Below are 13,336 nucleotides of genomic sequence, written 5' to 3' on the forward strand. Positions count from 1 at the left end.
CACCAACAAACACAATGCAATCAATGAGATCGATCGAATTCTCTGGGTCCGACTACAACCTGATCGATGCAGGAAGATTGCAATGGAAAACGTTGGTTGTTTTCGAAAATACATCTAGCCATAGAAAGTATCTACAAACAGACCTGTACTTACGCTTATCTAGTAATTAATAAATTTACTTTACAAATTCTAATGAACGTTTAAACACGAACTGATAAAAGCGGAATATAACAGATATCTTCCTTACTATCTAAAACTAAACTCCGTTGGTGGCATCTGTTGACCGATGTTGCTACACTGAGAAGAAGTCGGCTTTTTTCTTATGTACTCTCATTTCCACGGCACCGTAAATGTTTATCTCTCGTCTGCTGCTTGCAGCTTTTTAAATTACATAGGTTAAACTTATACTGCAGTCTGTTTTTCACTTCTTGCTGTGTAATTTGTAGCATGATAACATGGGATAGAGAAAAAAGCCTCGTTACCGTTTATTTCGCAAAAAAATGAATTGTTTCATTCATTTCAAACATTTCAATATTACGAAAATATTTAATTTTCAAATCGATAAAAACACATAATGTTCTGCCTGAATACGTAATGTTAAGTTGAACTTTATATTAACTATATTTCCTTTTTGTTGGAGTGCCAATAAGACAAAGAGAATATAAAATACGGCACAGTTACCGATACTGCTCATAAATTATTGAGTAGTCCTTTCAAGTTGCCATTATCGCCAGGACCATTCATAGCTTTTTCATATGATCTTATGTTTAGTTAACAAAAAAAATCAATTGATGTTTGTGTCATATATTTATGATCTGGTAAATGATCTTATTAATTTGAAATCTCCTAATACAGTTTTTCATACTGTATTATTCACATATTGTCATACATTTACGAACATTATACTAGGTTGGGGTAAGATGGGATACTCATTGATGAACGAAAAAATTCCTAATAATATATGAGTCTAACAAAGTGCGCGACATATAGATGATTAAGGTTAATAATTTTAAAATTCGGCGCTATTTTGACAAACGCTAAAACAGGCATAGCAAAGCTTAATTTAAATCGCTATTAAAGCTGTCGGAATTTCATAGTTATTTTAAATGATCAATCCAGTATCGTAAATTCATAAAATCAGGCTTTAAAATTTCATACAATTAAAATTTGTCTATAAAAATAGTTTTAGTTTTTTTAGAAAATCCGAGACATGTGAATGACAAAAACAGGCAAGGGTCAATATGGCTTAAATTATGGATGAAATTAGCACGAAAATACAGATTTAAATCTGCATGTATAAAGCATTCGTTGCGCAAAATCTAGTGCAGTCAGTAAAATTTCGGTCAAGTACTACTACAAGTTGTGGAGTACTATTAATATATATTTTTCTTAATATTGAACAACAAAATGGTTTTACCCCGGCCATCTTACCCCGTCTATTTTCGAATCGCTGAAATTACACCTGGTGTGTGAATCGCTAAAGAACTTTTTGCGTGTTTAAATTTCTGCTGGTAACCAGTAAAGGTATGGTTATATAAATTCATGCTACAACCGAGACCCTTATATACTTCGTTTTTTTTTTAATATTGGGCAGTATGTGCTTAAGCCTCCCATCTAACCCTACATATGGTGGTGGAAAAACAACCACAAAAATGTTTTATTATCAATTTTATAACTATCATAATTTTATTAGTTCCCAACACTTAAAAAATCGCTAACCCAAGTACAACGGTGTAGCCTATAAGTTGCCCAATTATTTGGATAAACATATCTTCTCTTGAAACCTTATATATTTGAAATTGAAAATCAAGTAATAAACAATCATTGTATTTTTCTACTTCTATAGTTTGGAGTGATTATACTGGTTGCCTACAGTATGTTATTGTAAGAGAATGTAAGTTGCATTTATTAAAAATACAAGAGAGCATAGCTCTAATGGATGAACACGTTTATTGTAACTTTGAGAAGAAAAGATAAACGAATTAATAAAAGTACAATATTGACCTTAAGTCGTGCTACCGTGAATATTGTTGCTACGGTGTCATGACAAACTGGTTGAATAATGGATTGTCAGCAGTACAGACAAAATCAATTACCAAGAAAGTTGCAAACGTGTTATATGTTATAAGGATATAGTATAATGATGGGACGCCTTTTCGTTCAACTTTTTTGTCCCATTTGGTACTTAACAAATAGCAGTCAAAAAATTATAAAATTGTTTCCTTACGACCCCAATAAGCCATTGTTAATTGTTTAAAACACGATCAGGATTTTAAACATTATGTGATAAAGTGTCCAATCCTACCCCACAGAACTGTATCTTCTAATCGATGTATAGAGTGAACAGACCTAACCGTTGGCTCAGAGCAATTGTATATAAGGGTGGGGTAAGATGGGATACTTTAAGACATATTATCAAGTGTTTAAACATTAAACCATCATGTAAGGCTTTATAGTGATACGATAAACATATGCTGTCAAACCTTTAATAATTAATAACATTTGTCTTTGGGTTATTATTTTTTGCATAAAAATTTGTATCTAATTTAGTTCTTGGTTAAGAATGCACTAATGTAGTATTTCTTCTGCCTAGTAGGGCCAGTTTCATGAACTTGTTTAGCACGATGCGAATTAATGGTGTAGCAAAGCATGTTTGAACAGCTTGTATTTTATGCGCTATAATTTTTTTTGACGGGTCACCTTTATAGCACATAATATTCAAATATTCTTATCGTGTTTTAAACAACCATCAACAGTTCATGAAAGTCGTGGGAATATGGTTTAATAATTCTTTAAATGCTCCTAGTTTACTAACAACTAGGACGAGAAAATTAAATGAAAAGGTTTCAAATCTTCGCCCACTCTACTATATATAATTCCTGAGGTTAATTAGTAATAATTTGATCGTGAGTTCACAATTAAAATATATATATATCAGCTCTATTATTCTTTACACCTGTTGAATCAGATAGTTTATTGATTTGATAACACTCAAATATTTCATAGGTGGGCGGTATTTATAGTTGCCAACAAATACATAAGGACCATCTGCTACTCACGTACCTTATTAACAACAGATTGACAAAAACCAAAACGAATTCTTTGAATAAATAAGTTTATTTCCAAACTGCTGTTTAATTTTTCTTTGTTTAAATTCTTAAAAAATCCACAGTTTCATAAAAATTATTTTAAAGATTCCTAAATCAAGACTATTAGATTTTCCCTTATTTAGATAGTGTATGGCTGACGATTTAAAATTTCGATAATCCAACATCCTGGTCATTTAGTGTTTTGCCCAAGTCCACTGACGCCAACACTGATAGCCGCATCAAGTCTTGCCCACGTGGTGTTATCAATTATATTACGAATACTCAATAAAGCACGACAATATAACAAGTAAGAAGACATGCTTAATATATAGTAAGGGGGAGATAGGACACCTTTAGGACATAATATTCAAATATCCAGTTCATGTTTTAAACAACTAACAACGGTCTATATGGAAGTTGTGAACGGTTTTGGAATTCTTTCACTGTTTTTTGTTTACTACCAAATTTGGCGAGAAAATAGAATAAACAGGTTTCCCATCTTCCCCCACCTTATTATATGATGAAAAGGATGTTATTATGTATATTTGCAAAATTCACAAAGCCTTTAGCAAAACATTCTAATCCGTTGGCAACTTATAACGACAAAGAAACGCGTGTGGGTTCATTGTACATCTCCGATCGTACATTGCAGAACTGGGAAGGATATATATTTAGGAACATGGATTTTTTATTATATCTTAAATAGTTCAAAGTATTCTTAAGTTTGTATCAATGGTAAATCTGAAAAAGTGTAAAAAATGGCTTTTATGTTTTGTTACCTGGAATACAAAGAGCCTATACGCATTAACGAACAATCGTCCCCGTCATCAAATAAGTTTCCACTTGCCCATTTTGCATAACTCACTTTTTGACCGTTGCTGTATTTCCAAACACCTAAAATATCCTTTGGAAGTGTTTAATCATATTTGACGCAACTATATATATATTCGTATTTGTTATCACGAAGTGAAAGTACAATATATTTTTAGCTTTGTTTAATTACATGTTTTTCATTTTTTTGTGTAATGTATAGTAGAATGGGGGAAGATGGGACACCTTTTTATTCTATTTTCTCGTACATTTTGATAGTTTACAAAGAACATTTAAAGAATTGTAAAATCTTTTCCTCGCGACTTTCATAGACCATTGTTAATTGTTTAAAACACGACCAGGATATTTTGTGTTAAAGGTGTCCTATCTCCCCCCCCCCACCCCACAATATATACTGAATCATCGGTTTGTTCTTGTTATAATGATTTGATTATCATATTTAGCATTGAAGAAAAACGAATTAACAGTTATATAGTAGAGTGGGGAAAGATGGAACACTTAAGCACGTTGCCTAGTATTTCCAGATCAGAATATATGACGGATTTAGGGTGGTACAACGAATTAGTATACCATCATTCCTTTATTAATTCATAACAATTTAAAAATATATTTTAAAACACACGAGAATTTATTCAGCGATTCGCACAACAGTTGAAATTTTACAAATTTAAAAACAAATAGGGCAAGAAGGGACAGTTAAAAATCTTTTGTCAGTTAAAAATTGATAGGAATAAACGTAAATAACACGAAACAATACTGTATACGCTTTTAAAATCAAGTTTAAACATTCTTTTTCGTGCCCAACTGCTCTATCGATGGCGTAATGCGAAAGCTTCCATACATGTAGTTATATATATACCGGTAATACCCAATTTGTATAAAAATTGTAAACTTTATTATTAGTTACTATCTATTTTCTGTTATTACAAGTTTACATTTATATTTGTAGAATACAAAATTTATTAATTAATGTTTAAACAATACCCATTATCGTTGAAACAACAACACATTTCATACAATAATATAACGCAAGATAAATTATAGCAGTGGGGCAAGAAAATTAAAAATGTTTAAACGTGATTTCCAAAGCGTTTAACTTTATTTCGGGGTATTTACTTGTATTTCTAATAAAAAAACATATTTTATTAGTTGTCACATATTCAAGATTCTAAACCGTCTCGTCTTATACCCTGGTGTGTATTTTAAAATTAGTAAGTTTACACCTGTTGTGCGAGACGCTAAATAACTACTTGTGTGTTTTAATATACATTTTTGACTTGTTGTCAATTAATAAAAATATGATAGTACTAATTCGTGATCTCCTATACAAGCTGTCATATTTTCGATTTTAAAACTATTTTGCAACATTCCATCTTCCCCCACTGTAGCATGTGTGCTTTATTTGATTTTCTAAGTATGGGGCAAAATGATCTTAGTACCCCATCCTACTATACATCTTAAACAGCCATAGAATATTGGTTTCTATACTTAAACGATATGTTGATGGTACAATTGACATTTTTAAACATTTCTAGTTTGTATTGCTTTTTTTCATTGTCATATTTATTCTGTATTACAAGATAGAAAAACGAACCGAGAGCTTACATATAATGCCTAATACATGTGTATTTATTGAGCTACGTCTAACCTTATATACACCGGTCCAGATTTCCTTTTCTTTAAATCCAATTTTCCATAAAAAGAACAAAGTCGAATTCCACGTTTCTTCGTTGTCACTAAAAGCAAGATGTCCACCTCGAACAAAACAAAAGTTTTCCGCCTCCCAAAAATCAAGTTGGTATGGAATAAGACGGTAGCAATAATTTCTAAGTATTTTTTTATTATATTAAAGAGAATTTTTGTTCACAAACCATACAAACCCGTTAATAAAATCGTTTCCCTTTATGCATGCAGAGTAATTGGCCCAGAGATAAAGTTGTCTTGTTTTACCACTGAGGTAATTTGTATTTTTTAGCAGATCCAACAATAAGCCGCCATGTTTTTTCGCCATGGTCTTAACCTGTTTGTCATCCAGTGTTAATGATGGCAAACTTTGTACATCTTTCGAAACACCCAATATGTCATATTCTAACGATTGTGTGCGAAACGTTACATCGGTTATCATTTGATACAACTTCATGCCCCCTCCGATTCCCAGAAGAGACAAGAGTATTGCCAAGAAAGACGTTACAAACAAAGCAGTTCGACCAGATTTGTGAACGGCTCTTTCCTGTATATCACTTTGTGGGGAAAGGGGAGGAGTAAAATGAACTTTTTTGGTTTGGTGAGAACTGTGTTTACATCCTGGAAAGAAATATACTTACGACAGTTCATTTGCGTGTAGAATAAATATTTCATATTTCACGTTTAACACGAATTTTTATTTGATTTGCAGGATATGTTTTATAAGTATTTAATATTATATTATATTCTATAAAACGATTTCATTCAATTAGACTGTATCATTTAAACTTAATATGAATGTTTTACTCTAACATATAATTTTATTCTATTATTTTATTTTAACCTATGTTGCTTACCATTATTCACTTTATTCGATTTATTAACGTTCCCACAACCTTCACTAAGATCTAACATTTCATGTGAAAAATTCATTTCAAAGCAACTGAAAGCTAAGTCTTGTGAAAGCTCTATATTCCTATAGCACTGTTCTGAGAAACGTGATTTGAGTTCTAGGTTTATGGCTTTATTAAGCATCGGGGAGCAGTTGTTCTTTTGTTCCGAACTAATGGTTCATTAGAACAGTAATAAAATCGAAAGTAGCTTAAAATGGCTAGAAATCGTAGTAACTTGTTTTCACTTTTAAATAATTTATAATCAATATTAAACTAATCGCCATTCAATCGATTTACAATTTGAATGCATTCGTATAAATTAACATCAGTGCTGCTTCAATTATTTAATGCACATACCTTATTTGTTTAGTCTAACCGTTTTAGTAACTGTTTTAGGACTGATGAACAAGGAGAAATTACAGTTTAAAATTAGATTTATGTAACCTATAGGACTATATTGGTTCGGTGGTGTAACGTATTGTTTCGTTTAGCGTTGAACGGTTTTGGTTTTTGTGTGTGGTTTGCTGTGGCGTTCTGGTGTGTTGTTTCCCAATTTACTTCCATTTTGTGTTTGGCTTTTGTGTTGAATTGATACGTCTCGCGCTTGTTAACCTCTAAGCATGATTGGTCGTCGTGGCGCGAGTGCGCCTTTTTCTTCTGTTTTACTTGCATCAGCCCAAAGATTGCATAAGATCGGCAGTTCTCGTTGTGTATATGGTGTAGAAACGTTGTATTGTGTATTGGATTAACGTGGTTGTAACGTGGTTGTATTCGGTTACGTTGGTCAAAACTTTATAGTGTTTGAGCGTTATCCTTACCGTTCTAATCGTTTTATTATAGTAGTTTTTATATGTTATTAAACTGTTAAGAAATCCTACATCAGTCTGGTCAGTCGCGGTAGGCCGTTAGAGCAGCGTCCCGGACCACACTTTACGTAACAACTTTTGGCGATCCTGCCAGGACGCTGTTACCGCTTGACTGTTGTAGGTATTTCAGCACAGCGAGGACTCCACGACGACTCTTTTTTATATCGCTTTTAGAGTATTTTTAGCGTTTTACGATTTTTATCCTTGATATTATGGCTTTTAATCTTTTTATAACACCACCGTCCTACTCGCCTACCGGAGATATAACGGATTTTTTGGCGTTGTTTAATTCTTACTGTGAGAGCGTGAAAGCCAGTGAAGAGGTTAAGCGTCACCTCTTTATATCGACAATAGACAATGAACTAAAATGGCAAATTCAGGGAAAAGACCCTTGCATTTTCAAGTTGCCCTACAAAACGATCGTGGAAAGAGCTATTGCAGTGACCAACGGCACGCCTCACCGAGAGAAGACGCGCTCCGAGCTGTTTACTCGCCAACAAAAGCGAGACGAAAGCAAGCGCGAGTTTGTCTACGCCCTAAAGCATCTCGGCTCCCGCGCGTACGCGGACGAGGAGGAAACCAGCATGCGTAACGAAGTTCTCTATCTGGCGTTAGTGCATGGCCTGGTCGACAAAGAACTGGCGAATTCAATACCAAAGAAAATAGGGTACTCCCGAGACTTCTGGGATGCAGCGGAGCTTGTAATCAATTCAGAATCCTCATCTCAAGTACTGGAAGTAGCTCCTATTGCGAATGTTCCCAAAAAGGAAAGCGTGACAAAACAAGTAGACACGACGAGGGAGGACTTGATCACCATGAGGTTAGAATTGGAAAACATGAAGCGCATGTTAGCTTCATCTGGAGCACCACGAGTGGGAAACGTACCAACACGACCCACCCCAACTGCTGGTCGCGAATGCTTCAGTTGCGGTCAGTACGGACACATCCGAAGATTTTGCCCAAACTTACAACCAAGGGTAAGGAACAGTACGATTTCTGATAATGTTGTGAGAAATGGACATTTCAATAACCGAGAACCTTACAGCAGGGTGCATTCGACAGGACGAAATATTCGTGCTGACTCCGCAAGAAATGAGATACGAACCAAAAGAACAGGAAACGAAGAAACGGTGAGCCTATACCGCTTTACAAACGTTATGATCGGGAATATGATGCTTCCCGCTCTCGTAGATACTGGTTCAGCTGTAACTTTATTACATTATGATAAATATATGGATTTGAAACCCCAAAACGGATTGTCTCCACTTCCTCCTAATGTTAAATTCGTTGGTGCGAATGGTAGATCGGTGACTGTACTGGGTAAAACGAAACTAACACTAGTTATCGGCGGTTTGAAAACGTTATCCGAGGTGTACGTTGCGAGAGATATCTCGTACGATTTCATTCTGGGATTGGACTTTTTGCAGCAAAATCATTGCCGTTTGTGTTATAGATCAAACTTGATGTCTACGCCGAAATCCAACGTCCCACTCTTGTCCAAACCTTATATCCCGGAGTGTCATGAAGTATGTGTAACTGAAAAAGTCGAAGTTCCTGCGTTTACAGAGGTAATAGTACGTGCTTTATTCAGTCGACATGGAGTAAATAATGAACTTACACCAGAATTCCCGGCGTTTGTCGAAAGAAACGAGCAGTTTTGCTCTCGGTTCGGTTTATTGACGGCCAACGGTATTACGACAGTTAAAAATAATGAGGTACATGTAAAATTGGCAAATTTTACGAATGATCCTGTGTGTATACCGAATGGAGTGCGGATTGCATCCATTGTTCCCATATCTGCGTATGGTGATGTGTCGGACTGTCCCCCTAGTACTTGTGTAGTACTAGGATGTAACAAAAGAGAAACCGCGTACGAACGAAACGCTCCAAGGCGCAGTGTCGCATCAGTTTCCCGCAAACACCTTAATCAATCTGCTGTAACTAAACATAAGTTGGTGGTCGACGGCGTGAACCTCAGTGACAAACTTAATGAACAACAGAGGAAAGCCGTAGAACGCCTGTTGCACGACCATACCAATGCTTTTTCTGTTTCGAACACAGATTTAGGTCAGACGAACTGGGTAAAACACAACATCGACACGGGAGACGCAAGACCGATAAGGCAGCCCCCAAGAAGAACCTCACACCACACGCGACAGCAGATCGAGGATATAATTTTGGAAATGAGAAGTCAGAACTTGATAAAACCTTCAACTTCTCCGTGGTCAAGTCCAATTGTTTTGGTGAGGAAAAAGTCGGGTGAGCCACGTTTTTGCATTGATTACCGCCAGCTAAATGAGGTAACTAAGAAAAACAGTTACCCTATACCACGCGTCGATGACAGCTTGGACGAAATGGCCGGATCCACTTTCTTTTCAACGCTGGACTTAAAATCTGGCTATTGGCAAATACCAATGGATGCAGATTCAACAGAGAAAACCGCGTTTGCTAGTCACGCGGGACTGTTTGAATTTACCGTAATGCAAATGGGCCTTTCTAATTCCGCAGCCACATTTCAAAATCTTATGCGAATAGTATTAACAGGTATGGAATGGAAGGGAGTGTTGGCCTATCTGGACGATATCGTTGTGTATGGACGCAATTTCGATGAACACTTACAACGATTAGATGAAGTGCTGAACCGAATCGAAGATGCGGGACTCACTCTGAAACCATCGAAGTGCAACCTGTTCGAAGAAAAGGTTCGATTTCTTGGACACATTGTCTCTAAAGATGGCATAGCCTGTGATCCGGACAAGATTGTAGCTGTAGCTTCGTGGCCGGTACCCAGATCAGTGAAACAGGTACGTCAGTTTGTTGGTTTGACTTCGTATTATCGGAAGTTTGTAAAGGATTATGCAAAAACTGCCGCACCGTTGCATAAGCTTACAGAGAAAGGACGCAAGTTCGAATGGACAGACGAATGTCAACAGTCATTTTCCGCTCTAAAAGATATGCTGGTTGTGGCCCCTATACTGCAATACCCTAACTTTTCTCGTTCTTTCATAGTAGACACAGATGCTTCTGACCACGCCCTGGGATGCGTGCTTGGACAAGTCATTGACGGGAAAGAACATGTGGTGGCATATGGTAGCAGGACACTCACGAAAGCAGAACGACACTACTCTACCACGCGAAAGGAGTTACTCGCAGTAATCTTTGCAACAAAACTATTTAAATGCTATCTTTTAGGCCGGAAGTTTACACTACGAACAGATCACGCATCTCTCCGATGGCTATGGAAATCTCGGGAAATCTACGCGCAATGTGCCCGTTGGGTAGAATACTTGGCCCAATTCAACTTCGAGATTGTACATCGCCCAGGAGTCAAACACAAGAACGCTGATTCGTTGAGTCGACGAGACGAGGACGACAACTGTCCGTACAACGTCAAGGAGGAAAAGATATCAAGCAACAAAAATGAAATTCGCAAGGTATGTGGAATTGATTTACTTACTTCATGGGGCTGCCCTTTGACCGAATTACGCGAAGCCCAGCGTAGCGATGAATGTCTGGCCCCGGTTTTTAGCTGGCTAGAACGTGGAGTCAGACCCAAATACTGTAAAGTTAAAAAACTACCCTCAGAATCTCGTCATTATTGGACCCTGTTTCAGAAATTAAGACTCGAAAACGATGTTATATACGTAAGAGGCGATGTCAGTACCATACCCGGCTGTGTAACAGATAAAATTGTAGTACCACAGGAATTACGTCCGAAAATCTTGTTTTCCCTTCACGATGTAGCACACGGTGGGGCACATCTGGGAATGACAAAGACTCTGGGAAAGATTTCGGAACGATTTTATTGGCCACAGTGGCGAGAGTATGTTCAAACCTATTGTCGGCAGTGTAAAACCTGTGGACTGAACAAAAGACCGACCAAAAATTTAACCGCACCTTTAGTACCATCACAGGAAACAAGAGCGTTGCAGCGGATCGAGATTGACGTCCTTGGCCCCCTCCCAATGACATCACTAGGGTTCCAATACATACTCGTCGCCTGTGATGTGTTCACCAAGTATGTACGAGCCTGGCCAATGCGTCGACAGACAGCGAAGGAGACAGCAAGCCTGTTGTACCATCGATGGTTCACCGTACATGGAGTGCCAGAAACTATACACTCGGATCGAGGTACAAATTTTGAGAGTAAATTGTTTCAGGAGTTCGTTCAACTCATGGGGAGTAATAAAACTCGCAGCACGGCTTATCATCCGGCATGCAATGGTGGAGTTGAGCGTAATAATAAAACAATAACTGCCATGATCCGAAACTACGTTCAAAAGGACGAGAAGGGCTGGGACAATGCATTGTCAGCCGTGGTAGCCGCTTACAATTCAAGTAAGCATGAGAGCACTGGCGTCGCACCTCATTTTCTGTTGACAGGTCGAACACTTCGTCTCCCAGCAGACTTGATGAATCCGACACTAAACCACACAGCCGGAGAAAATTTAGAAGAGTTACAGGCACAACTATTATTGGCAGAAGAAGTAGTTCGCGAGAAATTAGAACAGCAACGGGAACGAATGAGGAATCAATACGACAAAAAGAAACACGGAGTCGAAATGAATCTCGGTGACGTAGTTTTGTTAACTAACCCAGCGGTGCCGGTTGGAAAATGCAAAAAATTTCATCTTCCATACAAAGGCCCCTTTCAGATTATCAAACGTCATGGCCCAGTCAACTACGTTATACAAGATAGCGACGGCAAACAACAAACGGTACACTACAACAGGCTTAAGCCCACAACGGTTCCTTGGCAAAGTTGGGCAAACAGAAATGGAAACAGTTGCGACGAGACGCAACCATCACCGCGACCACAACCGTCATTACCCTACTGGGGCCATGTATTAAGTCACACGGCGGAACCCTCGACGACCGATGTGCGCGATGACGAGCGCGACGATGAGCGCGACGATGAGCGCGACGATGAGCGCGACGATGAGCGCGACGACGAGCACGATGACGAGCACGATGACGAGCACGATGACGAGCACGATGACGAGCACGATGACGAGCACGATGACGAGCACGATGACGAGCACGATGATGAGCACGATGAGCACAATGACAATGTAGACGCCAGGGGAGCTAGCCTTGGTACTGATGGGATCTGTTCCGAAGGCACGGCTGGTGCGCGGCCGGTGCGCGTAAAACGCAGATCAACACGCTACCCGGATGATGTTTTTTATTTATAATTTTGTTTGTTGTTGTTGTTGTACTGTTAAAAATCCTCCAGGAGTAGGATCATTATGAGTGGGGGAGTGTAACGTATTGTTTCGTTTAGCGTTGAACGGTTTTGGTTTTTGTGTGTGGTTTGCTGTGGCGTTCTGGTGTGTTGTTTCCCAATTTACTTCCATTTTGTGTTTGGCTTTTGTGTTGAATTGATACGTCTCGCGCTTGTTAACCTCTAAGCATGATTGGTCGTCGTGGCGCGAGTGCGCCTTTTTCTTCTGTTTTACTTGCATCAGCCCAAAGATTGCATAAGATCGGCAGTTCTCGTTGTGTATATGGTGTAGAAACGTTGTATTGTGTATTGGATTAACGTGGTTGTAACGTGGTTGTATTCGGTTACGTTGGTCAAAACTTTATAGTGTTTGAGCGTTATCCTTACCGTTCTAATCGTTTTATTATAGTAGTTTTTATATGTTATTAAACTGTTAAGAAATCCTACATCAGTCTGGTCAGTCGCGGTAGGCCGTTAGAGCAGCGTCCCGGACCACACTTTACGTAACAGTGGATTCAAAATTTAACTGAGAACTTTTTATAACACACAAATACAATGGAATAAGGATTTTTTAAAAAATGGTATTGTCTTGAAGTTGAATAAATATAGAATGTAGATGAAGGACCTAACATAGAATTTTAAACATACACATTTTCCTAAATAAATCCACAACAATGTTGTTAGTTGGTCGCATGTTTGTCTGCGCAATGCCAAAAACAAGTTGTTTTGTTTGAAGGTTTTTAATTAAAT

At 37.8% G+C, this 13,336-nt stretch overlaps 1 protein-coding gene across 2 annotated transcripts; it reads right to left on the reverse strand.

Annotated features, from left to right (window-relative positions):
* Positions 1 to 3,098: 3,098 nt before the first annotated feature.
* On the reverse strand, positions 3,099 to 6,949 carry LOC149738296 (uncharacterized). 2 transcript variants are annotated; one of them, XR_016384684.1, is made up of 5 exons: positions 6,461 to 6,949; positions 5,801 to 6,224; positions 5,569 to 5,746; positions 3,869 to 3,983; positions 3,099 to 3,743 (listed from the first exon to the last, which is right to left on the reverse strand). XR_016384684.1 is itself a non-coding variant. In XM_089875340.1 (5 exons), the coding sequence occupies exons 1-5, from the start codon at positions 6,636 to 6,638 to the stop codon at positions 3,668 to 3,670; spliced, it is 981 nt and encodes a 326-aa protein (XP_089731466.1). In that variant the 5' UTR covers positions 6,639 to 6,944; the 3' UTR covers positions 3,099 to 3,667. The 2 variants fall into 2 exon arrangements, 1 of the variants encoding a protein (XP_089731466.1); XM_089875340.1 differs by having other exon boundaries at positions 3,869 to 3,993; positions 6,461 to 6,944.
* Between the last annotated feature and the right edge of the window lie 6,387 nt (positions 6,950 to 13,336).

This window comes from Ciona robusta, chromosome 3 (assembly GCF_009617815.1).
Source record: "Ciona robusta chromosome 3, ASM961781v2".
Lineage (NCBI taxonomy): Eukaryota > Metazoa > Chordata > Ascidiacea > Phlebobranchia > Cionidae > Ciona > Ciona robusta.

Excerpts from the sequence above, each read along its gene's own strand:
- LOC149738296 (XM_089875340.1), bottom strand. The coding sequence starts at position 6,638 with ATGCTTAATAAAGCCATAAACCTAGAACTCAAATCACGTTTCTCAGAA. Across the intron at positions 3,994-5,568 it reads TCTGGACCGGTGTATATAAG|GATATTTTAGGTGTTTGGAA; the intron begins GTTAGACGTAGC and ends ACACTTCCAAAG. Across the intron at positions 3,744-3,868 it reads ATAGGCTCTTTGTATTCCAG|TTCTGCAATGTACGATCGGA; the intron begins GTAACAAAACAT and ends TATCCTTCCCAG.